This window comes from Emydura macquarii, unplaced genomic scaffold (assembly GCF_026122565.2).
Source record: "Emydura macquarii macquarii isolate MOO-44397 ecotype Brisbane River unplaced genomic scaffold, CSIRO-AGI_Emac_v2 contig_318, whole genome shotgun sequence".
Taxonomy (NCBI): Eukaryota; Metazoa; Chordata; order Testudines; family Chelidae; genus Emydura; species Emydura macquarii.
Genome location: NW_027130455.1, coordinates 9072030 through 9098947, shown reverse-complemented (window position 1 = coordinate 9098947; position 26918 = coordinate 9072030). Strand labels below are relative to the sequence as shown.

General features: G+C 42.0%; 1 protein-coding gene across 7 annotated transcripts in view; it reads left to right on the top strand.

Annotated features, from left to right (window-relative positions):
- Window positions 1-26918, top strand: part of FAT3 (FAT atypical cadherin 3) — a 532268-nt gene that overhangs the window by 436504 nt on the left and 68846 nt on the right. For 6 of the 7 annotated variants that reach the window (XM_067568394.1, XM_067568392.1, XM_067568383.1 and 3 more), the window contains exons 11-13: window positions 6499-6695; window positions 7715-7868; window positions 9442-9675. In XM_067568394.1, the coding sequence (XP_067424495.1) occupies window positions 6499-6695; window positions 7715-7868; window positions 9442-9675 (585 nt within the window). Of the gene's footprint in view, window positions 1-6498; window positions 6696-7542; window positions 7610-7714; window positions 7869-9441; window positions 9676-26918 lie in introns of those variants that run through there. The other variant, XM_067568422.1, reaches the window with a different exon arrangement.

The following is a 26918-nucleotide window of genomic DNA, read 5'->3' as shown; positions in this document are numbered from 1 at the left end:
AGAATGAAAATCACCCAGAAAAATTCAAGTTCTGTTGGCTAAAAAACAAATGTTAAAATACAGTTGCATTTTCACTAATGAAACATTCAGTTCACTCTTTACCCCAAAATGAGTTCAATTTGCCCATTTCATGAGATCAAATCAGCTGGGGATTTTTTTCAGTGACTGGGTTACTTTGAAGGTATTTTGAGACCCAGAATACTGTTCTGTAAATACAGTCATGCCTGAACTGTTCACTACAAACTTGGAACAAGTATGGATCACTGAATTAAAGGGAAAAGAAAGTAAATGATGTGAATGGCATTTGGTGCACTCAGAATAGCCTTTTATACTTGTCCCTGAGGACATGCAATATACACAGAATGTGTGGAAAAATCGCCGTTTGGATGTGGCATAAAATCAAAGTTCTAACTACATATCATGACTAAAGATCCTATAGTCTTTTTTCTAAGAATAGAGTCATTAAGCTAAATGTTCTGGCCAACTTCTAATATGGATAGTAACATTCTGCCTGACTAACATACCCTTCCCACTTTTAGTTTAATTTAGATACAGTTCTTCAATTCAAGCCTGTTTTTCAGGGTTGCCGTGTGCTGTTAAACAGTTGCCATTTTCTAACCAGGAGCCATCAGTATTTCACTGGTGGAAGTGATGCCCTTTTGTCCATTTGTTGACAGTCCTTGTAAAACAATTTGGAGTCCACATGGATGAAAGATACAATATAAAAGCTGGCTGTTAAATATCGGAAAGTTCCTGGCAGGAATAGCTGGAGATGCAAGGGGCACTGTTGCTTTTCTTGTGAGAGTGTAGTTTTGGCTAGTTGCATATATAAACTATGGGCCCTTTCATGTGGATTACTGCAGGCTTGTCGGTATTGTTTTAGACAAATAGATAATGTTTTCTTGGTATTTGCAGTATTACCTACAGGACCTTGTAATTACTGTAGGGGGAATGCCCTTGTTATTACAAATATTGTGGGCCATATAAAAGTATTTAGATAGCTGTGGGCTCGTCTGTTCATGGAAACTCAAGAAAGTTAAGGCAAATCAGTTAAAAGGTGTGAAGTTACCTTCAAGATGGAGCGTAGAGGGGCCTGATTCAAGGCAGATTAAATTACTGTAAATTAAGGCCACTTTACCCCCTTAATGAGGGCATCCACACACTACATGCATTGACTTCACATCTCTAGTTGATTTACCTTAACTTTCCCGAGCGGCCCTGTATAGACATGGCCTAAAGTAACTGGATGTAACCACTGTATAAGGCTGTTAAGGTTGCATCCCTGTTCTCCCAGCTGCTGAGCACCCACAATTCCTTTTGAGGTAAGTGGGAACTGAGGATGCTCAGCAGCTGGGAGAATCAGGCTGTTAGTGGGCTGCAGCACCTTCAGTTTGCCGGTGGAACTCAGCCTGACATCCTCAGCGTGCCTGACCTACCTGGTGAGGTGGTATGGCAAAGCCAGTGTCTGACCGGCATTTGGCCCTGGTCAAGGGTGAGCTGCTGGATGCCCATCTCAGATAAGACTGAGGTGTAATGCTGGTCGATCGGGGAAAGCAACCAGAAAATATGGCAGAGGTTAATACTCTCATCCAGTAAATCACTTGAACACATGTTTAACTTTTAAGCTCCGTAATGCTCCCATTGATGTCAGTGGGACAACTCAGATGCCTAAAGTTAAACACTGGCGTAAGTGCTGTGCTGGACTGGAGCCCTTACCAATGTATCTGATCGAGAGAGTTGACCCATTACTCAGCTATTTCTCAGTATTTGTGGGAGGCCGAGTTGTTATTGTTTGTGGTGAGTACTCTTTTCTTTTTATCTGTGTTTATTTTGCATGGGCAGCTCAATGTGTATTCGTTGGGTATTTGTGGGGTGAGGGGCACATCTTTATTCTTGGTCTGTGTACATTTTAAGTACCTCTGGGCATATCCTCAGCTGGTGTCAATGGCCATAGCTCTACTGAAGTCAATGGAGATGTGACAATAAACAAGAGCTGAGGATCTGTCCTTTAGGGTATGTTTACCCTGCAGTAAAACACCGGTGGTTGCCAGTGTCAGCTGACTTGAGCTCACAGGACTTGGGCTGTGAGGCTATAAAAATACAGAGTAAATGTTTGGGCTCGGGCTGAAACCTAGGCTCTGGGACACCCCCTCTCCCCCGCAGGGTCCCAGAGCCTGGCCTCCAGCCCAAACCCAAACATCTACACTGCAATTCTCTCAACCCACAGCCCAAGCCAGCTGACATGGGCCAGCTGTGGGTGTTTCACTGCAGTCTAGACATACACTTGGACTCATTCAGATAGCCACTTCTAATGGGAGCTCAGGTATTTGCAGGAGGAGTTATGTAGGCAGCTTTGAAGAATATTGTTTTCAAAAGCTAAGGTAGTAGTGGTAGAATTTGGTGGGTTGGTTTTATGATGCAGGCAGCTCAATAAGTATGTGCACTGTCTGAAATTTTGTGTAGACACTATTGGTTTTAACATGTGTAAAACAGATCGGCACATCTCCTAATAATAACATAAGATTCAAAGAAAGAAATGAAATAAATAAAGCCTCTAGTTTGCACTATGACTGGGGAAGTCACAGTGAAAACTCATATTGTCAACATCTAGTTTTCAGCTACCCTTTTAGTTATTATAACTTAAGTCTGTGTGAGTTAGTAATAATGTGTATCAAGATTTCTCTATTTTGGATCATCATGTCTGTGGATTTCATTGTGTTTAGCTGTTTTTTCTTTCATTAAACTTCAGCCCAAGTTGATTTTGTACCATTTGCTGACTAGAGGATGGGGAACAGGGCATTAGTCAAACTTCAAGTCACAAAAGATGAAAGATAATACAGATTCTCATAGCCCTAGTCATTCTAAAAAGTTGCTTTTTTTGTGGTTGTGTGTAGCAAACACTTCAATGTTGTGACATTCAAAACAGAACATAAGAAAACTGACAACAGATTTTAAAGAATCCATTAATACTTGTAATCAGGAGGCTTCCGTTTAGAAATTCTACATTATTCAGCGTGAAAAACTAATTAATTAGAACGCCCTTAGGACATGGAATCTGCTTAAATATGTTAGTGGAAAAGTTAATTAATCACTACAGAATGAGATTTGCAGCAGGGCATACATATGAGTGCATGAAAATGGTTCCCTGAGCCACAGCTTATTTTTTTTCCTTTCCTTTTAAGAATATTTCCCTGACAGTATTTTACAGTTTACATCTCATTATTTCTGTAACACTTTATCATATGCTTTCAGTCTTTTATCAGCAAAATATAGAGCCACTGCTGAGCAAAGGAGAAAGGAAGGATAATGATAACAAAAAGGAAGAGATGTGGATCAACTCTTTGATTCTGTTCATCACTAAGGTTTCTTGGCCATTCAGATGGATCCTCTTCTAAAAGAACAAGGGAAAGAAATGTGGGATCTTAAAGACCCAAAATTTGTATATGCTCCCAGAATTCCTAGTGTATGATTTAAAAGCTATTCCGTCAACAACACAGTGGTAATGACTACAGGAGTTGTTCAAAGCTGGTGTTACTATTAGCAGTATCAGCCACCTAAGTGATTAAAGATTTCACCTCTCTGCTTTACTTAGCAATGGGATATACGTGAGTTGGGTATACTGCTTCATATTATCCGAAGCTTGTTAATAATTTTCTTTAACCAAACAACTGTCATGTACAGTGCAGAAAAGTATTAAATGCCCTCATGAAGTTATACACATATATTTAAGGCAGTTTTGTTATATTACACAGAAGTCTTGCTATAGCTGGCTTGCAACCAGCTGTGGAGAAAAATTATGCTTCTTTACCTGGAGGCTGAACTGAAATGGAGATATTCTAATGTTAATCAGCATGTACTTACCTTTCTTGATAGCCAGATTAGGATGTGCTTCATAGTTCACGCAAGTCAGTGGACAGACTGTCAGTGACTTGACTGGTTTTTGGATCCAGCCTCTGTTCCATAATGAAATACAATTCCTCTTTTGGGGAAATCCGTCTTTTGTCACAGCACAGCTTCAGCAAGGGTCTGATTCAGCATGGCATTGAGCATCCTGTGTTCTCGCAGACATCACTGGGAGCTGATGGCCTTACAGTATTGGGGCCTATGAGCAGTGGTTTGCTATAAACAGAACATGGTTAAGTGTCTGATATTCCAATTTTATATTTTCATAGGAATGCACACACTTAGTCTGAAGATTCTATAAAACATGTGGCTGGTCAATAAACTGAAAATCTTTCAAGTCACAAAATCATTTCTCAAATCAATTATAAGTTGATACAAATAGTGTTGTCTAGCAATAGATTTAGGGTCAGACATCACTCCATTCATTTTAACGAAGACAAGCCAGTTTACAAAAGCTTGAATATCTCTAGTCCTCGATATTTAAACAAAAGGGCAGCATGACTGAATGCATGCCCTCATTTTCTGGTATTTGATTTACAAAGAAGGCTTAATATGTGTGTTCGATATTTCTGTTTGGTTTTAAGTTCAGAAATTTTTCTCATCTGCCCTCTTTTTCCTGGGCTTGTCTACACTTAAAACACGGCAACAGCGCAGCTGGGCCTCTGTAGCGCTTCAGTGAAGAAGCTGCCTACACCGACAGAAAGGCTTCTTCCATCAGCGTAGGTATTCCACTTTCCCAAGAGGTGGTAGCTAGGTTGACGGGAGAATTCTACCATCAACCTAGTGCTGTCTACGCAAGGGGTTAGGTCAGGTTAACTCTGTCACTCGGGGGTGTGGATTTTTCACATCCCCGAGTGATGTATTTATACTGGCTGAAATTCCTAGTGTAGACCAGGCCCCTGAGAGTCTCTATGGAGAACTGGCAGAGTTATGCTATCTGAGATGCTAGGTAGTCACACTTAATTAAGTGGTGTGACCACAGGGGGGAAGTGATTTTGTTTATTCAGACTGTTTATAACTTTTCTCTTTTCTATGATTTTGTTAATACCAGTTTATTCAAATACTGAACATAAATAGTTGGGAGAAAAGATTAAAAATCTACCTTTTCCATTAAGGGCCAAGAAATCTCACAGCACACATCTAAGACACTGATTGAGCCCTCCAGCAAAACCAAGTAACATCAGACTTTACATTCTTGATATTGCGGAGGAGAAAAAAATATTAAATAAAAAAACATCATTTGGACCTTCTTTATACATCACAAGAAAGTATGGGAGAAATACAATTTTTTTCACCTTTGCAGTCTCCCCTTTAAGAGAACAGTAGCAAACAGCCTAGTTGGAAAAGCTTTTAACAGCATTTTAGCCTGAGTTGCAGTTTCCTCATTGAAACAATTTGGGGCTTTGTCATCTGCTCATTCAATTTGTGCAGCATCTGAGTTCATTATGAACAGACTCCACTCTCCCTGAATCTGGTGAACGTATACATCTAGTTTTACAAACCAACAGTGTTCTAGGGGTTGTACACACAGAAAGGAAGTCTTGATACCTGACCCAAAGAATTTCCAGTCTAATCTGACAACATAAAGACAAAGGTTGGAGAACAGGCCACAGCAAAGGAAGGTAATTGAATGTGATCTTCTTATAGAAGAGTTAAGGGATTATACCATTTCAAATGAAGGTGTAAATAACCATTAGAAATGTTATTGACAAAGAACCATGTCCGTTTTCACATCACTTTTAATTCCTTGTATCCTTCAGTGTGTGAAATGACATTATTTCCCTCTCTGAGGATGATGGGGACGAGTCTTTCTCTCTACAAGCTGCTTTTGTCTCCATGGAATTTAATGAGGTGGAAAAGTAATATTGCCAGGTTCAGTGTCACTGTTTCAGCATAATGAAAAGCTGCTCTGCTTCATCTCCTCCACTCCTGGCTGGCTTTCACTAGCTTTCACTCTCTGATAAATTTGATCTAATTGCAATGCTTATCTTTGAACTGCTCCTTAAATGACCCCTTGTTAGGGCTATTTAATACTAATGTGTCTTCCTGTGTCATGTAAACTTTTTTTTAAACTAGAATCTTAATGAGTATAAGAACAGCACAGCTGTATGATAAAGCTTTCATTAAAGCATTCCTTAATAGAACCTACGGCCATTCCTTGATTGCATAATCAACAGCTAATGAAATTTTCTTGGTAACAAGAGCTGCAGTGTATTACATCCTCTCTTGAGACTAAGTGGAAAGACAATTGTACTATCCTGAGAAGACTATTGATTGTTCACAGTTTGAATTTGATTGCCTTTAAGGAGAACTAAACAAGAGATCATCTTGAGCTCTGCTAAATGAATTTTGTTTTCTTTGAACAGTATTGTTTTACTTTCACACAAGGCATAGGAGGTACCGCAAATGTCTAGGAGCATAATCTCTTTACAGATTTCCAAAATTTGCCAGTTTGAAAGCATTTACTAATCTATGAGGAGAAATGGTAGCTGTTTATTTGTGGCATCTTTAAGCTGCATCTGTGTTTAAGTTTGGGTGAGTGCAAAGGTTTGAAAGGCTTCCATAAACCATTGCTTGTTGCTTGTGTCCTTGTAGGAGGGAATCCTAAAGGGAAGTTCGCCTTGGGACTGGTTCAGAATGAATGGAAAGTTTACGTAAAGAGACCACTAGATCGGGAAGAACAAGACATTTATTTTCTTAACATCACTGCTACCGATGGACTCTTTGTAACGCAAGCTGCTGTGCAAGTGACAGTCACTGATGTTAATGATAATAGTCCTGTCTGTGATCAGGTTAGTCAGCAAATTGTAATGGTGTAATTTTATTGGACATCAAGTTTTCCTATAAATTTCACTATTCTTTACATTGGTTCCCAGTTTCATTTCTTAGCTCCATTCATGGTAAGCTCTTAGTTCAGTGTCTTGACGTGCTCTGTGCAGCACTAGTGGGAGTAGATAGTTTCACTAAAGCAGGTGGAAGGATAAGTGTTTTAGAGAACACAGCAGTGGAGCTAGAATCGCTAGGCCTTCTCCACTTAGGTAGTTTTGCAGTGAGGTTAGATAATTGTTGGTAAAGCTCCTCTTGTAGTTATAGTGGTCAGAGGACTGGGAATATAGATTGGGCACAAGTAGCCACTGGCATTTTAACCACCATGTTGTCTAAGACCTACTCCGAGCACAGATGACACAGTGGTAAAATGACCTGTGTCCTGTTCTTGTGCTCCCATATTCACCATCCTGGGGTTGGGAAGGAATTTTACCTGATGGCAGATGGGCATAGGCCCTGGGAGTTTTTCGCTTTCCTCTGCAGCAAGGGGCACAGGTCACTTGCTGATGGATTCTCTGTACCTTGAAATCTTTAAACCATTATTTAAGGACTTTGATAACTCAGTGTTAGGTTAGGGGTCAATTACAGGAGTGGGTGGGTGAGGTTCTGTGGCCTGCATTGTGCAGGAGGTCAGACTAGATGTTCATAATGGTCCCTTCTGACCTTGAAGTCCATGAGTCTAGTGCAGTATGGAGAGATTTTAAGGAAAAGACGGGGTAGAAAATGTATAAGGTGTGGCTGCCTTTTTATTCCTAACACCTTTACAGTCCTATTAATGTTTTCAATTTTTGTTGGTGTTGTGATCCTGAAAAGCTTAAGAAGTTATACTAATGAGGTCAAGTTCCCTAAGAAAAGTTGCATAAAAATGTTGAAGATACATGTAAGTGCATGCACCGCAGAGAGTAACCAAGCAAAATTATGTCTATGCAAAGATTATATTAAATGCTGCTCTTGTATCCACTGTGTTTTCTGCTTTTGTCCTTAGTTTGCATACACAGCATTATTTCCTGAAGACATTCCATCAAACAAAGTCATCCTTCAGATCAGCGCTAAGGACGCAGACATCGGGTCCAATGGTGAAATTCGCTATTCGCTGTTTGGGCCTGGGAACAATAAATTTTTTTTAGATCCAGAAAGCGGTAAGGTGACAAAACTTTTGTCTTTAAATGACATTGCTAACCCCGGTCACCAGTTGGGGCCAGAGTTCTCACCAATTATTGCTAATGCATTTTCCATTAGTGTCACATGTGGAAATCTGAACTTCTGCTGTCAGTTGTTTATATTATTGTAGGCATTTATGCCCAATTTGAAAGGGACAGCTATAGTACAGTTGAGGGCAAGGAACCCCTTTGATAGCCACCTTGGATATTCCATCCATTGGGGTGGATTTAACCCTCCTGTTTCCCAACAAGACTTTCACACTAGTGGCAGCCTTCAGAGGCACTTGAGCTGGAGCCTACTTGGTATAAAAGAGAGGTATCTGCTGGCTGAATGTTCATGAGGAGCCTTTGGCTTTGGAAATAATTTCCTTCACCTTGGTCTGAAATAGCCTGAATGTGGTGATCTTCAGGGAATATGGCAAGAACTGTTTTTTCCCCCAGGTCTTTTGGGCAGAAGAGCCATGGGGGTAGCATTTGTTGGCATGTTGGAAGTGTTGTGGGGGTATTGTTGATTTGTAATGTGGTTTTCGGAAAGACATTGGTCTTTTTTTATTAGTTGCACTTTTAAAAAAAAAAAGCAAAGGCACCTAAAGTCCAGGGTGATTTCTTTTGAGTTAAAAGAGACAATGAAATTAATTACAAATACTGATTCCCAAACCCTTTTTATGATTGGGTTCTTGGTTTGTACCACACTAAATCAAATCCTTCCTTAAACAGTGCTTCCTCTCCTTACTAGCAGGCAGCACTGCATCTGGTAGTACTGCTTTATTACTGTGAAGGACAGAGATTGAAGCAGTATGAGGTGTTTTTAGTATGTCAAAGGTGGGCTAATTGTCCCCTATCAGAATAAAGTGCAATGCATTTAAATATGGAATCTGGCATATAAAAGACGTTGACTAGTACCAGATGCTTTGCTGATATGTTAATGGTTGAAGACTATTTATCTGTTTTATAAGAAGCAGATATGAACAAGCTACTTGTGGTTGCTCTTAGTGCCCATAGTCAGACCTGTATACTTTCATTGGCCTATAAGTTGTGCGTATGTGTCTGAGAATGAGAGAGCTGATCTAAACTGGAAGGCAAAGGCACCTCCTGGGAGTATGAGATGTTTGTTGGCAAAGATCAGCATTACGGAACTTTACATTTGATTATCTCTGCTGTCATCAGTAGATTTACAGTGCATTTATGTGTTTAGAAATCTGGAGAGGCCTGGAGATAATGAGAGTAACCAAAAAAGCAGACATGAAAAAGGTTGAGAGTATAATAAACAGTAATGGGTGAAATTGTAGGGCTTTGGAGGGCACCCTGATTGGCTTACCCTACTGCATTTGTGCTGAAAGTTAACTATGGTGGATAAACATAATTAAAAATGAAACTTTCAGTATTTTATATTCCATTCAATGCCAGATACTATTATTTGGGGTGTTTTTTTCTCTTTTTTTCTTTTAATTCCTGAAAAATATGTGATTTTTTTTTTTTGGTACTTAAAATATCTAGAAATGGATGTTCTGTTATATTAATAATGATGATAGCTGCTTTTACCCAATTTTAGGTGAGTTGAAAACCTTAGGCCTTTTAGACAGAGAGAAAATCCCTGTGTACAACTTGATTGCCAGGGCAACAGATGGTGGTGGCAGATTCTGCCAATCAGAAATCCACCTTACTCTGGAAGATGTAAATGATAACCCACCAATGTTTTCTACTGATCATTACAACGCATGTGTCTATGAGAATACAGCCACTAAAGCTTTGTTAACAAGAGTCCAAGCCATGGATCCTGATATAGGTAAGAGAGTAATATTGCTAAGTACCAGGGAAAATGCATGGGTTGGTGTAATTGTGACAGACGGTTCCTTCCTCCTCCCCTCAGTCTCTCCTTAGTCACCTCTTCCCTCTTTTTCCTTTCGTCATCCCCTCTGCTGCTGCCCATTGTTGAGTGTGGCATGGTGTCACAGGTGTAAAAGTATTGCGGTGGCCAGGGAAGTCTGTAGTCACCTGATTCTAATTATAGGGATTACTGTTAGCAGTTCTGATGAATTTAGGGTTACTTTTAAACTTTTGTGTTATAATGGTTTCAAGCTCACACCTGTTCTTGTGCTATGCAAATATTATATTTATATGCCAGTAGAAATCTACACCTGGGTGGATAAACATAGGTTTTGATTCATTACAGCCTTGTTATAATTTTATTCTGCTATAATACCCATTTTTTCCAGCATAAAACTATTGTACTTGGAGATATTCTAGTTATTTGTTTACAGATTTTTTTTTTTTAATTTCAGTCTTTTGTTTTGTGAGGAACTTAATCATGAAATCTAGGCACAATTTATTTTCTTGTAACACAAGTGTTAAACTGTACAAGTATTTCCTGTTTTTCATCTCATTTGCTTCTGGTAGCTAAATATAGAGCCTGACAGGGTTTTTTCTCTCTGCTTTGTTTTTGGGAGATGTTTTATGAAATCATGACATGAGTGATGTTACCTATAAACCGGGATCTTCCACTGAATGGAAAATATTTTTTGTTCATATTTTTCTGAATTATTATAGATGCTGCTAGTGTCCTCTGTTGTTAAGGTTGCTAGTTTAAATTTTCTGTATTCAGTAAAGTTATAGAATGAGCTGCAAACATTCATTACTATATCTATAAAGAAGCACATTATGCTTCTCGGTTGAAAAATCACAATTACAGTTTATTGTACTGTCCTCAAGTGAAAAAGCCAATTACTGACAGTAAGCCACTAACTGGGTTGCAAACTCAGTGTTTTTATTTCTACTGCTGTTTTAATTAGCATTTTTCTCATAAATTGAAGTGATATTTAAAACAAACAAACAGCAAAAGATTAGGGATAAAAGTTTTAAATAAAAGTTTGTGCTAAATCAACTTTACATAATGAGATGGTGAACTATGAAAAAATGGAGGTAATTGCTTCATTCTCTTTCTGAGGCTGCATATCTTATAGAAGTGGGTGTGTGGTGACACACATGAAAGGGCATATAGGCTTCTTTCACTGTTTAGATCTGTAAATCGTAGAGGGCTGTGTAAGATGTGGGGGTTAGTCTGGTTTGTAAAATAATATTGTAATATTTGTAATATAATTTGGTGTTTTATTAGTCAGCACTAAAAAAACATATTCCCACTGTTATGGAAATAAATGAATTAGGATAGGGTGGTTTTTCACAACATACAGTAGTTAAATCTCTGTACAGTTTTGCATTCCCCTTTCCCCCCCTTGAAAACTTCTGTGTAACTTGTAATGAGCCCAGGGACATATTTTCCATGGAGTGTCTTACAATCAGTGCTGGCATCTGCCAATTCCTCTGCTACTTCGGCCCTTGAAGAGCCATGGACTCTACCTATGAGGAGGGTGAATTGTGACTTAGAGAACTAGCATCCTATGGACTTTCTAGAGGAATGAAAAAAGGAATGCCAGTATGGAGCATATAGAGAGAGAACTCTAGAGACAGCCATGCTGTGAGCTCCAGGAACTTTTCCCACTAAATATTATTTAGCATATAACTTAGCAATTGAATGAATGTTTGGTCAGATACTATTAGGATAATTAGGGCAATTTCCAAGTAGTAGGAAGATTCAGTGCCACTGCTCTAGTTACTGAAGACTTTTGTTTTGCAGTACCTGCTGCTCAATATATTATTTAAAATAGGGATATGCCTTTGGTTGCTTATTAAGGGCCTGATTGTGTAATGTGCTGAGCATTTCCTAAGAGGCCTTTTGAAGTCTATGAAGTTGAGAGTACTCTGCACTCTGCAGGATTTGAACCTAAATTGACTAATTATTGATTTTGTTTCACATGGCTGGCTCTGGAAGCATAAGAATGAACTACTGAAACCTCCATTGGTCTTCTGAACTCTTGGATAAATAGTTGGTAGCTCCCAGCTGTACATATGCCAGTGGTCCCCAGACATTTTACCCCAAGCTCCCCCCCTTACTCCTGTCCATGTCCCCTGCTGTGCCCCTCAAGCTGGGCCTGGGAGCGGGGCCACAGTCAGGGCCAGGGGCTGCTCAGGGCAGCGGGGGCTTCCACGCTGGGTGCTCTGGGGCATCAGGGGCTCCTGTGCCCCCCCACAATGTTCCTCCTTGCCCCCCCAACAGGGCGCACCCCACACTTTCAAGACCTCTGGCTAGGTGCAGACACACATGCCAGAGGGGGACAGGAAAGGGCGGGCTGTGCTTTCCAATTTCACAACTTTCAGCAGAAGAGAATTGCTTTGGATAACAAGGAACATATTAAAATACAGTGCATAGTTCAGTTTGTTACCCCTTCGCAAAGATGAATGGTCCAAAATGTGAATTAAGGGGGCATCTGGGAGAGAGGGGAGGGGCTACATAGCTCCCTTCACTACACTAAAATTATTCATTTTTTTAAAAGATAAACATACAGCATTGCCATCCACCTCTACTTTTCCTGGAAATTTCTGATTTTTCACAGATCTCTCCTGTATCCTGCAAGCTAGTGAAATAAGCCACCATCCTGCGATTTTAGACAGAGTGAGCTTTGGGACCCAAGCTGCTGCTGGTTGTACAGTGTGGTGGGAAGGCTCCCAAGTCTGTAGAGATACCATAGCGATCTAATATGTGGAATCTGTTGTGCAAGACCTACCCTACTGAGCAACTTGATGGAGAACTCCAATGGGAGTTAGGTGCCTGGACATTTTCGAAATTTTTACTACTTCTAATTAAGCAGTCACCTATCTTCATCTTCAGGTGCTTACATACCGTTAAAATGTGGCCCCTAGAGCTTGAACATTTCCGATGGCCAGTTAGCAGATCCAGTTCTCTCTTTCCCTCATCCGGGTACTGCAGTTTACTGAAGATCAACAAGTTCTTTCTACTCAGTCTTTTATTTGATCAGTCCATCATGGGAGACGTATGCTAGAAGTACCTACCATTCAACCATCTTTAGAGTTTCTAAAAGTTATAGATGATAAATTTGCTAACACAAAAGATACTGTACCCAGCACAAGGTAATTCATTATGATGGCTAAAGATGAATTAATCACTGGACTGGAAGGTGATAGTTGCCTAGGGGGACCGGTGATCATGACTTGATTACATTAAATATGGGCAAGCAGAGGACAGTCTCAATCAGTAATATAAATACCTGATGCTTCAAAAGGGCTAATTTGTGAAAGCTGAGCAAAATTAATTGAGAGGGAAAAATATAGATAGAAAATTGTGACTGAAAATTGGAAGTTCTTTAAAAGAATGTATTAAATGTTCAAAAAGCTGTGGTTCCACAATCAAGAAAGGAGATGACTTTGACTAAAAACCATCCTGGCTCAGAGGCAAAACGAGGACAACAATTAGCAATAAAAAACAATACATAAAAATAGAAAAGGAGGATAATAGAAATAATGAAGTGCAGAAAATTGATAACGGAAACTAAAGACATCAGGGAAATATCCATAGCTGCTAGGGCTAAGGACAATAAGTGTTTTTAAAATATTTCCAAAAAACTCCCTGCTAAGAGTTCTTCTTAATGTTTCTCTTGGGTGTCCTCATTTCTGTACACCAGCTGGTTTCCAGTTGACAACTTCATGTGCGAGTCTGAGAGTGGTATCTGGAGTATATGCCCCAAATATGTCCAGCACTGCTGATTTTATTGGAAACAAGTTGCTGGTTGGTAATTTCTTGGATCTCTTCATTGGTGATGAAGTCTTTCCAGCCAATGCCCAGAATCTTTCATAGGCATGTATTTTTGAAGGCATTTAGCTTTCTGTCTAAAAGATCTTCAGTTCTCGCAGCCATATGTTAGCGTTGATATTATGTTTGAATTGAAAATTCTCAGTTTTGGTCTGGTACTGTATATCATAGATTTCCATATGTTATTGTGTTTAGTAAATGCTGTAGATGCCTTTCCTATCTTTGATGTCATTTCCTTCTTGAGGTCTCTGTTGGCCAATATGGTGCTGCCCAGATAGGGAAGTCGTTCTACTTCCTTGATGTTTTTGCCACCTAATATGATGTTACTGCTTGATGTCTGGTTTCAGATATGTTTGTTTTAGCATAACTCATTTTGAAGCTTACTTGGCCAGGTTGACTGTTTTTTACTTTTTGGGGGTGTCACTCAGTTGCACAAGATCATCAGCAGATTATAGACCTTCTAGTTATTTGCTATCTATTGATGCCATAGCAGTGTTTGTGTTGCTGATGCATTTCTTTACTATCCAGGCAATGTTATACAACAGCAGAGATAAAATGCAGCCCTGTTTCATGCCAGTGTTCCTGCTGACCCACTCAGTAGTCAGGCTGTTCACCCATATAGAATATAAAATCACTGCTTATAAAATTTGGGGATGACACAAAGATTGGTGGAGTGGTAAATAATGATGAGGACTGGGCAGTCAAACAAGTAGTCTGAATTGTTTGTTTGGTAAGCTGGGCCCATAAAAACAAAATGTTTTAATATACCTGAATGCAAAATTCTACATCTAGGAACAAGGAATGCAGGCCAGAACTGCAGAGTTGGAGATCATATGTGGAAAGCAGTGACTCTGGGAAGGATTTGGGGTTCATAGTGGACAAGCAACTGAACATGTTGATACTAGAATACTCTGTGCAACTCCAGTGTCCATTTTTTAAAAAGGAAGTTGAAAAATTGAAGAGGGTGCATAAAAAAAGCCACAAAAATAATTAACGGGCAGGAAAAAATGTTTTACAGAGAGAAAATTAAAGAACTCAATATGTTTGGCTTATCAAAATCAAGACTGAGAGATGACTTGATTTCAGTGTATTAATACCTTCACCAGGAGATTGGCTCTTTAATCTAGCAGAGAAAGGCATAACAAGAATCATTGCCTGGAAGCTGAATCCAGACAAGTCAGATTAAAAATAATAAGGTAAAAAAATTTAACAGTGAGGGTGATTAGGCACTGGAACAAACTACCAAGAAAAGTGGTGGATTCTCCACTCTTGGTGTCTTCAGGTCAAGACTGGATGCTTTTACCAAACACAAGTTACACTTGATAAAATGTAAATCATTGGGCTCAATACAAAGACACTGTGTGAAATTTAACAGCCTGTAATGTTCTGGAGGTTATACTACATGATGTAGCCTTTAACTGTATGAATCTACACATATGTGAATCTATTAATTATATAGCCGTAGAAATAATTTTGGGTAATCTTTTTAGGTAGGGCTTAAGTTATGCATAGTTATGTTCAGGACCTATTTGCAGGGGTGAAATTCATCCTAGCAGGCTAATCTTCATGCAGTAGGAGAAGGATTAAATCTTCAATCTCTCTATCAGTTATTCTTTCTTCATTCTTTAGTCTGATTTGGTTTATGAGCTGAAATCACTTGATCTGTACTTCTAAGCTGAATGTCTGGGCTGTTTACATTAAGGAATTTTGCACCAGTATCTACACAAATAGATACCCAGTGGGCAATTAAGGGTGAGCAGGCAGGGTTACAAATTGTTGTAATGAGCCATAAAATTGGTGTCTCTGTTCAGTTCCTAGTTTTAGTGTCTAGCAAAGTTATGAATTTAAGCTCCTGGACTCGCCTTTTGAAGATGCTGTGCAGTTTTCCTTTGAGGACTAATACTGAGAGGTCCGATATGGGATGATCGCCTTGTGAAAAGTGTTCACCCATGTGGTGTTTTTGTCTTTTTATCATTTTTCTGTCTGAGTTCCTTCAAGAGCATACTGGTTGTCTGGTGTCACGCACCTAGTTGTTGTTTGGGGATTTGATTCACTGGATGTGGTATACCACATGTTGTAATAGGCATGTGCGCTACCAATGAATGTCGAATGGTGTTTTGTGAGAGGTGTTGATCGTAGCAGTGGAGATATGTCTGCCACTTTTGCATCTGGTGTTCCTGCAAGATCTGGTGCACTTTAGATTGGTGTGTCCTGGTCTGTGGGGAGCTTGCTTCTGATGAACTTGGCTAGGTTGTGAGTTGTCTGAAGGCCAGAAGAGGGGATTCAGGAAAGATCTCTTTCAAGATGTGGTCCCCATCAAAGATGGGTTGTAATTGTTTAATGATACCTGATTAGATCAGGGAAGGCTAATGGCATATTGGGCTGCATTAGGAGGGGCATTGCCAGCAGGTCACGGGAAGTGATTATTCCCCTCTATTCGGCATGGGTGAGGCCGCATTTAGAATATTGTGTCCAGTTTTGGGCCCCCCACTACAAAAAGGATGTGGACAAGTTGGAGAGAGTGCAGCGGAGGGCAACCAAAATGATTAGGGGGCTGGAGCACAGGACTTATGAGGAGAGGCTGAGGGAACTGGGCTTGTTTAGTCTGCAAAAGAGAAGAGTGAGGGGGGATTTGATAGCGGCCTTTAACTACCTGAAAGGGGGTTCCAGGGAGGATGGGGCTAGGCTGTTCTCGGTGCTGGCAGATGACAGAACAAGGAGCAACGGTCTCAAGTTGCAGGGCGGGAGGTCTAGATTGGACATTAGGAAAAAGTTTTTTTACTAGGAGGGTGGTGAAGCACTGGAATAGGTTACCTAGGGAGGTGGTGGAATCTCCATCCTTAGAGGTTTTTAAGGTGAGGCTTGACAAAGCCCTGGTTGGGATGATATAGCTGAGGTTAGTCCTGCTTTGAGCAGGGGGTTGGACTAGATGACCTCCTGAGGTCCCTTCCAACTCTAATATTCTATTCTATTCTATTCTATACTGGATCTAGGAGAACTGAGTAGATGCCAAAATGAAATTGTCCAAATTACCCAGTCATAGTATTTATTAGGTGACTGCATTAACTAGCTTTAAAGGTGCCTTAGGTAGGCCTAGACAGCAGCACAGAAGAGACTGATATGGTACTTTTTGACTGATAAACAGCAGCATGGCCAAATCCAAGAGTTCATTTTAAAAAATAAGTTAACCACTTAAAATAAGACCATGAGATTTACTTTCTACTTGAATTGCACACAGGACCCCTTTCCAGTGCATGCATCCCCCTTTTCACATGCATGTGTTACTGCACCAATGCTAGTAGAATCATATCCAGAAAGGAGGAGGAAATGTACAGGAAAATAGTCAGTGATGATCAAGACTCCACGGCTTGTTTGGCAGTTAGAAGGTGTTACTTCAGATGCAGCTGTAACCAGGGACTGACCTCTGTCAACGGGCCTATTTTAGACCTTTGTCTGGGTTGATGATCTAGCCCAATTTAAGCCTTAATAGAGGCTGCCAAGTACCCTTTCAATTGGTAATAAACTAAATAATAAAAAAACAAACAAAAAACCCCAAGCACTGATTCCCTGTGCGGTTTCAACAATCTCTTCTCAGACAGCAAAAACAACGAGAGTCCTGTAGCACTTTAAAGACTAACAAATTTACATTTTACAGGCATAAGCTTTCGTGGGCTGCAACCCAGTTCGTCAGATGCAAGAAACAGAAATCAGATATGGGGTATATATATACCTTCAAGGGTAAGAAACAACAATGGGGAGGGTAGGTGATTTCTATTTCTTGCATTTCTATTTCTTGCATCTGACGAAGTGGGTTGCAGCCCACAAAAGCTTATGCCTGCAGAAATTAAATTTGTTAGTCTTTAATGTGCTACAGGACTCTCGTTGTTTTTGCTGTATACAGACTAACACGGCTACCCCTCTGGAACTCTTCTAAGACATGATCCCACACTGTAGCCATACCCAACTACCTGGGACTATCCAGAGCAAATTATACCATTAGAGAACACGTCTGTCTTCCTTCAGCCAGCTTGTTTTCTGACCTGAAGACAAGTCTAAGAATGGTCTGTGCTGGGATGAGCGAAACTTCACAGGTATAATGTAAGGATGCAATTTTGGGAAGGATTCCTACAGATGTAAAGGGAAGTTTTGAATACATCATAAAGTAACGCATAAAATGAATAAGCTCTGTGGTGCATTTTCAAAGCATCCCTTTAGTTTTGTGAAGCGGTGCTTTTAGTTGAAGATCTATCCTGTGCTTTTGAAGAGCTATAGCCTCATAGCAAAACCGAGTGCTCTGAGATGTATCTATCAGTTTCAAAAATATATCCACCCGGTGGGATATTTTGTATGATGACCTTGGTTGTTGTACATCTTGTATGACTCCTATGGCTCAATGTGTCTCAGCTATTTGGTTTACTGTTAATCAGATTCTTTTATTTTCTGGGCTTGATTCCTTCAGGATTTCTGTGGGATTCCTTCAGGATTTCATGGGACTCAGCAGAAGGCCCCTGGCAGTGGAACTTTTGCCTGAAGTCTGATTAAAGCAGCATTGAATGCTTGCAGCCATCAACAAGTGTGTGGGTGCTCTTTATTGAATTCAGTGCATCCCATGTCACGTAGGCTTTGCTAGTTGGGGCTCCTATAGAACCTTGTGCATAGTAAATGATAGCTGCTCTCCTGTATGTGAGGGTGACATGCAAACGCTTTGCTCTCACACTAAAATCAGTCCCATTGGGGGTCCATTTTCCCCAGCTGGTGCTAAGAGAATGAATCAAGCTCATTATCTGTTGTTTTCTGTATCTATGTATTGTTAATTTATACCCGTAGTTATCTAAATCTCTAACCCATAGTAACTCTAAATAGTTAACCCTCTTTTGAGTTTTCCCCTCTGTTGGCTTAGGGAGGATACAACATTTTCAGCAAAGATCTCAGTACCTATGATTAATATCTGTTCTGTCTGAAGTTCTGTTCCTTTCCGAAGTGTTTAAATCTTTGCGAGTACACAGAGAACTACTAAAACGCCAATAAAAGTGTAATACTAACAAAAAAAGACAAAAGATATAGATAATTCTCTGATGTTTTTGTGTGTATACATATAAATAATTAAGTTAACAAGATGCATGTCAGTCACTTCCACACCATCCTCTTTGCTTGTATGGTGTGTCTTTCCCCAATCCCTGCCTCTTTAGATTGTAGAGTACACTATAAATCTCTCTCTCTCTTTCTCTCTCTCACACACACACACACCACAAGTGCCTTTTTACTAGTCTGTGTTTCATTATATAACCCCCTCCCCAAATCAATGCCTTTTATCTCTTTTAGTTACTTACTATGACATACAACATAGAGAATCTGGTTGTGACCATAGAATTATAGGATTGGAAGGGACCTCAAGAGGTCATCAGTTCATCATCCCTCCACACTTTGACAGAATTAAGTATACCTCTTCTGTCCTTCTTACTGTCAGCAACCAAGTTGTGGGCACCCTGGCCTAATGGTTGGTGCAAGAGTCCGGCCTACCAGTTATTGCTGGACTCAGAAGGGGCAGGCCCTGAAGCCAACCAAGAGGTAGAGCCAGGAGTCTGAAGTCAAACTTAAGGCAAAGGGTAAAATGGAGTCACAGTGAGGAGGCATAGCTGGGAGTCCAAAGCCAGGACAGGGCTGGGACTGGATACAAGAGCCTGCCTAGAGACAGCAGAGGCTGGACAGGACCAAGCTCAGCCACAGGAAAGGAGCATGTTGAGTAGCTGGTGCTCTGCTGTTGCTGCTGTGCTTATAAACCAGGCTGCTGGCTCTGTAGCCAATCAGGTGCTGCAATTAATCAGGCAGGTCCAGGGCCATGTAGCTGGGCCTATTAGATGCCTAGGAGCAAAGTTAGCAGGGGAGCAGGCCAGTAGCTGGCTTGAGCCCTGACACTTACTGGCTGCACTATAGCCTCTGCAGTCCCACCTGCCAATACACGTAATCCTGCAATCAGGGAAGCCCTGCTGTGCGGTGGATAGAGCTGCCCCAATTCTTTAAAGAACAGAGCCCATCATTTATGTGGTTGGTGCCTTTCCTCATTGCCTCTATACACTTAACATTAGAAAGAAGTGACCCACCTGAGCACATAACGAAGTGCCGGTTTTCCTGTGGCACACTCACCAGTGTGTCGATACCAGCGGCAGCAAACAAGGAGCTGAGTCTTGTCCTCTGAGCTAACATGGATACATGTCCGCGAGCTGGGGAACGCCGCTGCTAACTCGTAGTGTAGATGTAGCCTCCCAGTGGTTAAGTAGATGGTTCCATTATATAAGCCAACATTGACTAGGTAGAAAGATGTGCGTGTGTGCGCGTGTGTGCGCGCGTGCTTTACAATCTCGCGATCAGGGAAAGATAGGCCATACAAACTGCTGGGGTAGTGACTGACATACATCTTGTTTACTTAATTCTTTATACGTATACACACACATACACAATGTGTGACATCATGGGTTTATAGGTGTGTATATATTGCTTCTGGGGGAATTCTGTGCACACTAAAAATTAAAAATTGTGCACACTATTTTAAAATCTCCAAAATTCTGCGTAGTTTATTTGTCAAAATGTCAGTATAATCATAACAGTTTCAATTATTTTGATAATTTGTTTCAAAATACCTGTCAGCAAGTACGTCTGTAACAACACAGACAACAAAAAAAGATTCAGGAAATGTTTTTTGACAAATAGCTTCCTTACCAGGCATATTAATACAGAACTTTGAGTAATAAATCATTTAAACTACAATACAGAAACATATGGAACAGGGTTTTTTTTTTTGTGGGGAGGGATTGTTAGGGAGTTGTGGAGCCTCCCCGATGCAGACCCTGGCTGACCCCGACCCTCTTGCATTCAGTCAGGTATATCTGCCCCTGTCGCCATATGTCCCTGCACCCCCACTCAGCCACACCCCTATTTCCATGTGGCCCTGCACTTCCCCCCATCCTCATGTGGTCCTGTACTCCCACTCAACTATCCCTCTCCCTCTCATTCCCATGTGTCCCTGCATCCTCACTCAGCCACCCTTCCTCTCTTTCTTACTACCCCCAACTGTGAGTTTCACTCCGCTGTACAGTGGATCTTTCTCCAGTTATTGCTGAACTCAGAAGAGGTGGGTCCTGGAGCAGAGCCAAGAGTCAGAGCACAAAGCTAAGCATCGTGTGATCACACTGTTTTCACTCAGAGACTTTAAGGCTAGAAGGGACCATCACGATCATCTAGTCTGACCTCCTGCACATCGCAGGCCACAGAACCTCACCCACCCACTCCTGTAATAGGCCTACAGCCTCTGGCTGAGATACTGAAGTCCTCAAATCCTGATTTAAAGACTTCAAGTTACAGAGAATCCACCATTAACTCCAGTTCAAACCAGCAAGTGATCTGTGCCCAACGCTGCAGAGGAAGGCAAAGCAAAAACAAAAAAAAACCAGGGTCTTTGCCAGTTTGACCTGGGGGGAATTCCTTTCTGACCCAAATATGGTGATCAGTTAGACTCTGAGCATGTGGGTGAGACTGACCAGCCAGATACCTGGGAAACAATTTTCTGTAGTAATTCAGAACCCTCCTCATCTAGTGTTCCTTCCCGGGGCATTGGAGATATTTGGTAGTAGCATTTGTGGATGGGCCATATACTATTACAGGCAACCTTATCATACCATCCCCTCCATAAACTTATCAAGCTCAGTCTTGACACAAGTTAGGGGTTTTCTCCCCTACTCCCCTTGGAAGGCTGTTCCAGAATTTCACTCCTCTGAGGATTAGAAATCTTCATCTAATTTCAAGCCTAAATTTACAGATGCCAGTTTATATTCATTTGTTCTTGTGCCAACACTGACCCTTAACTTAAATAACTCCTATCCCTCTCTGGTGTTTATCCCTCTGATGTATTTAGAGAGCAATATACCTCCCCTCAACCTTTGTTTGTTAACCTAAACAAGCCAAGCTCCTTAAGTCTCCTCTTGTAAGGAAGGTTCTCCATTCCTCTGATCATCCTAGTAGCCTTTCTCTGCACCTTTTCTAGTTTGAATTCATCTTTCTTAAACATGGGAGACTAAAATTGCACACAGTATTCTAGATGAAGTCTCACCAGTGCCTTATACAATGGTAATAACACCTCCCTATCTCTATTCAAAATACCTGACCTGATGCATCCCAGGACTGCATTAGCTTTTTTTCACAACTGGCAACTCGTAGTCATCCTGTACCCAAGTCTTTTTTTTTCCTCTCTCACTTCCAACCAATATGTCCCCAGCTTATACCAAAAATTCTTGTTGTTAGCCTCTAAGTGCATGATCTTGGACTTTGCAGTTTTCAAGATCATCCAAATCTTCCAGTGTGATATTCCAGGCCTCCTCCATATTGGTGATATCTCCCAACTTTGTGTCATTTGCAGATTTTATTAGCACACTCCCATTTTTTGTGCCACAGTAATTAATGAAAATGTTAAAAAAGATTGGTCCCAAGACAGATCCCTGAGGAACTCCAATAGTAAACTCCCTCCATCCTGACAGTTTACATTCGTCATGACCTGTTGTAGTCTCCACTTTTACCAGTTCCTTACACACATTTTGATTCTCATATTAATCCCCATCTTCACTGTTCAAAGGCTTTCCTGAAATTTGTGTAGATTAGATCTACCGCATTTCCTTTGTTTAGAAACTTGGTTATCAGGTTGGTCTGGCACAATCTTCCTTTAGTAATCTATCTTGGACGAAGCTTGAAGTCCACACCTGGTGCCAGTTGTTTAGGTGTCTCCCTGGCTGGCTGTGGTCCTGGGACGTCCCCTCCTTGGAGTCTTCCGAGTCCCCCAGGTTCTTTACGTGTGCTGTATCTACAGGCCGGGTCTTGTCACAGGGCTCAGCTGCAGTATTGGTCAGTTTGTTAACAAATGGCCAGAAGAAAGGCCAACGCTTGCCATTTCCATGTATATGCTGCAAGCAAATTGTCCCCTCTGGGTTGATTGTCTAACCCACTAAGGTGGGTTGCATAACCATTTGGCTATACCGCAAGTCTACAAGTCCCAGTACCTCCTTCCCTTGGACCCATACCGGGACAGTCAGTCTGGGGGAAGTCCTCCAAGGGCCCTCTCCTCTGCTGTCCAACTCTCTGCGTATTCCCATTCCATCCATGGGCGCTCTCTCTTCATATGCCCCTGTTGCCCATAGAAGTAGCAGGTTACCAAGCCTGGTGGGGAGCAGGTTACCAAGCCTGGTGGGGAGCAGCTGTTAAACTCTGAAAGGGACCTGTGACTGAACTCAAGGGCTCCAGCCTGCTTGTTTGCATTACTGAGCAGTTATCTGGGCGTTGCCCCATCTGAGCTTGGCCCTGTGCTCTGCCAAGGTCTTCCCATTTCCGTGTAGGTAGCTCAGCTCACTGGGGTGGAATTTGTACTTTTTTTCTATCATACCCAAGGTGTGGCTGACAGGCATCTGATGCCATTGGTAGCCTTGATTGGCAGGTGGGTGGAGGCCCCGCGTGTCCCATCTCTAGCAACCCATACTAGAAATTTCTCCATCAACTGAACTGTGGCCAACGATGACTCGGGGCGATGGCGGAGCACCCATTTCTTGCTCCTTACTGGAAACATGGATAAAACTGCTCCATTAGGACCAACTCTGCAACTTGGGCTTTGCAGCGAAGTCATCACCAGCAATGCCCTCTTAATCATTGCGGGACCTCCTTGGGGTATGTCTCTGCTCTAAGTGCTGCCACTGTGTCTCCTCACATGTACAGGTAATCTAAAATAGCTGCCCTCCCATGACTGTAGTTTCAAACCCGATCTGGATCAAAATTCCGGTAAGCCAGCTGTGCCTGTCCTGTCAGGTAAGGAGCTAAATTACTCCAATACTAAATTACGCCCAATACAGCAGAGGGCACTGAGAGGCCAGCAACACCCTCTCGAAGGTAGTGAAGGGATGCCTCTGGATCGTCATCCGGGCCCATGTTGGTTCACTTCACCCGCACAGGTGGCAGGGCTCCCTCTGTTGTATTGGGCCATGCAGGGCTTCCCTGGGCAGGGGCTGATGGTCTTCACCCTTGCAGAAAGTCTCTCTGGAGTTCGTGCTGCTGGACACAATCTCCTTCGGCAGCTGCTGCTGCTGCATTGCTTGGGCCTGCAGCTGGGCTGTCCACTGCTGCAACATCTGCTGCTGGGATTGCTGTTGCTGGTTGGCCTGCTGTTGTCGCCAGTCTGCCATCAACTTACACCAGTCCTCAGCGTTCTCCTTGGCAGAAAAACCCCCTCTCATCAGACTACTGCAGAACCTGTTTCTGTCTCAGGGCCTTATATCAGGCATAGGGCTTCATCGCCCGCATTGTCCTCCAGTTGTACTCAGCTGATCCGCAGCCCAGGCTTGGCCATAGTCTCTTTCAATCTCTTGTCCTTGGGTCCCCTATGGGAGCCCCCCAGTCCTGGGCAATCTCACATTTCCCGGTCAGAGTTCCGCTTGCTCCTAGGGTCCTTCTTTGAGTCCAGTTACCTCTAGTTCCTGGCAGCGCTCCCAGGTCCCACCACGGGTTGTTGGCTGGGAGTAGGGTGATCAGGTGTCCTGATTTTATAGGGACAGTCCTGATATTTGGGGCTTTGTTTTATATAGGCTTCTATTACCCTCCATCCCCTATACTGTTGTTTTACACTTGCTATCTGGTCACCCTCGCTGAGAGTAGCCTTACAGGCTTTCAACATCTGTCTGCCCCCCAAACAAGGGGGGGGCGGGGCAAAGAGGCTAGCCATTATCCCGGGTGGAGCTCCCCTTGCTACTGGAGCTCACAGGCAGTCTCTATCAGCCTCTCCTCCGGGGTAAACTTTGCCTCTTTCCTGTGGCAAGCTTCACCTTTCTAAGCTCCCCTTTTCCAGGTGTTGCATGTTCTTCAGGTGCCCCTAGGTGCTGCTGCCTGAGTTCATGAATGTTTGTAGCTTTCCAGCCAGGAGGATGGGGACATGTTCTGTCCCAGGAGTTACACTAGGAACCCTTGTGTTTTACAGAGAAACATTTCTTGTGACGGTCCTTAATATAACAGCTAGTGTCAAACAACATAAGCAGCATTCAGCTACGTGCTACTTTATTTCAATGCTGTACAGAAGAAAAGAATAACCACTTGAAGGATGGCATTTGATATAGAAGAAGGCTGTATATTGCACTCAGTCTCCACTCTAGAGACTTGGCTTGTGTTCACATAGCAAAGGGCAATACATGCTAATATAAAATCTAAGTATAAAATGTCCTGGCTTATTCCTTTATAAAAACAATACAGTGGAATGCTCTTATAATAATAATAATACTTGGAGAGCTTCATATGTTCCAATAGTTTGTGTACTATGGTGATAGATAAGCATGTTAAAAATATGAGCTGATAATATGCAGCAATTTACAAACGTTAATCTTCATAATAGCTGTGGACAGGTAGTGGGGAAATATTATTATCCCCAAAGATGCCAACAGTGATGTTGGGGAGTAGTGGGTGTTTTTTCACAGAAAAGCTTCCCTTTAATGAGTGTTCACCACAGACAATTATGTGACTTGGTTGCCACCCCCATTGTTCATTCAGGCAGATGGCAACCCCTAGGGATCAAGCATTTTCCAGACCGCGGCTGGAATAACCTCTTACTCACTCTTTGCTTCCCATCCAGTTTGTTTCCTCTCTCAGAACAGGAAGGCAGATGGAATCACCCTCCATTGCACTTTGTGAAACTTTCTTCATGCTCCATGATTTCTTTTCTGTTTGTGCAGCAACTTCTCTTTAAATGTATTTTCCTCATAAAATCAAGCATCAAAATCTGGATCCCTGGATGGGATGAGGCAGAGAGGCTGCAGGTGCACTGTTTGTAGGCTCCTTTTGTTCTGCTTGTACATATAGGCTGAGACCCACCAAGGAACGGCACCTATCAGTGTCCCAGTTGAATTCCTCTGGCTCATAATTCAATCCTGATGTTGCAACCTAGTGGCCTCGCTGTCTTCACGAGGAGTGACTACCTCATCTGGTTCAGGTCCAGTTTTCACACACATTAATTCTGCAGTATCTTCTCACGCAACTCAGACAGGTCTCTGATAGGATACGATTGTCTTATACAGCAGAGCAGTGATGCAGACGTCCACTAGTCAGTGCCTCGAGAACCCAGGGATTTAACAAGATTTGGATCTCCTGCATTTTTAAGAACATAAGAACGGCCATGCTGGGTCAGGCCAATGGTCCCTCTAGCCATTATCCTGGCTTCCAACAGTGGCCAATGCCAGGGGCTTCAGAGGGAATGAACAGAACAAGTAATTATCAAGTGATCCATCTCGTCACTCACTCCCAGCCTCTGGCAAAGAGCAATCCCTGCCTATCCTGGCTAATAGCCATTAATAGCCATAGTCTTCTCTTGTTCCCCAGAACATTTCTGAAGGCTTCTCCTCTCAAAAATAACTCTCCCTCCATCTGCACCCAGGCATCTCTTCCTCTTAGATTTAGCAGTAGCCATACCCCCGTCTTCCCAGGACATGCATCTGAGGGTGTCTGCACTGCAGCTGGGAGGTGGGATTGCACCACAGGCAAGCCTGCCCAAGCTAACTTTAATCAAGCTTGCCAAAAACATCAGTGAAACCGCAGCAGCATGGGCTAATCATCCACGTGTAAGCCAGAGTGTGCACTTGGGTGGCCAGCCCACGCTTCTGCAGCTTCACGAGCTCAGGCCTGCTGCATCTGGTGCAGTCACGCCTCCCGGTTGCAGGTTGCCAGACCCTGAGTTGGATCCCTTGTGACTAGTTTTATCAATGAATACTGGGCATGTTTTATTATTATGTAGCCAAGACTTTTAAAAAGCAACCTTGGATGGAGCAGCAAGAGGAGATTGGTCTGCTTATATGTCAGCCAGATTATAAACCCCCGATTTATGGCTTGTTGCATTTAAATTCATTCTCCAAGTTGATTCGTGCACCAATCCTTCACCAGACCAATGGAAGCCAGTACTTCTATCTAAGGACCTTTTGAACAGAGAAATCAAAGAGATCCTCTTGCTGAGGTTCCAGAAGTGTTGAGTATGCTTCAGACCACAACTTGTAGTTCAGATCCATGTCTATTCTGCCTTGTTAGAGCCGGTTGAGAAACTCTAGGCTCATTACTGAAGGAAATTGTCAATGCCTCCCTCTGTGATGGCAGAATGCCAAGTTTTCTCAGACACACTGAGCTCTCGGTTCAAGAAGTTCTACCTTGCAATTGTTAATCTGAATTGAATTTCTGGTTTAGGGAAAGATTGTTGAAAAGGCTGTGCAGAAGCAATTCTGGAGATGTCTGAAATCTTCAGTTTCCCTTGAACTTGGTCAATCTGATTTCAAGCCTGGGTATAGGTCAGAAACCACAATGGTAACATT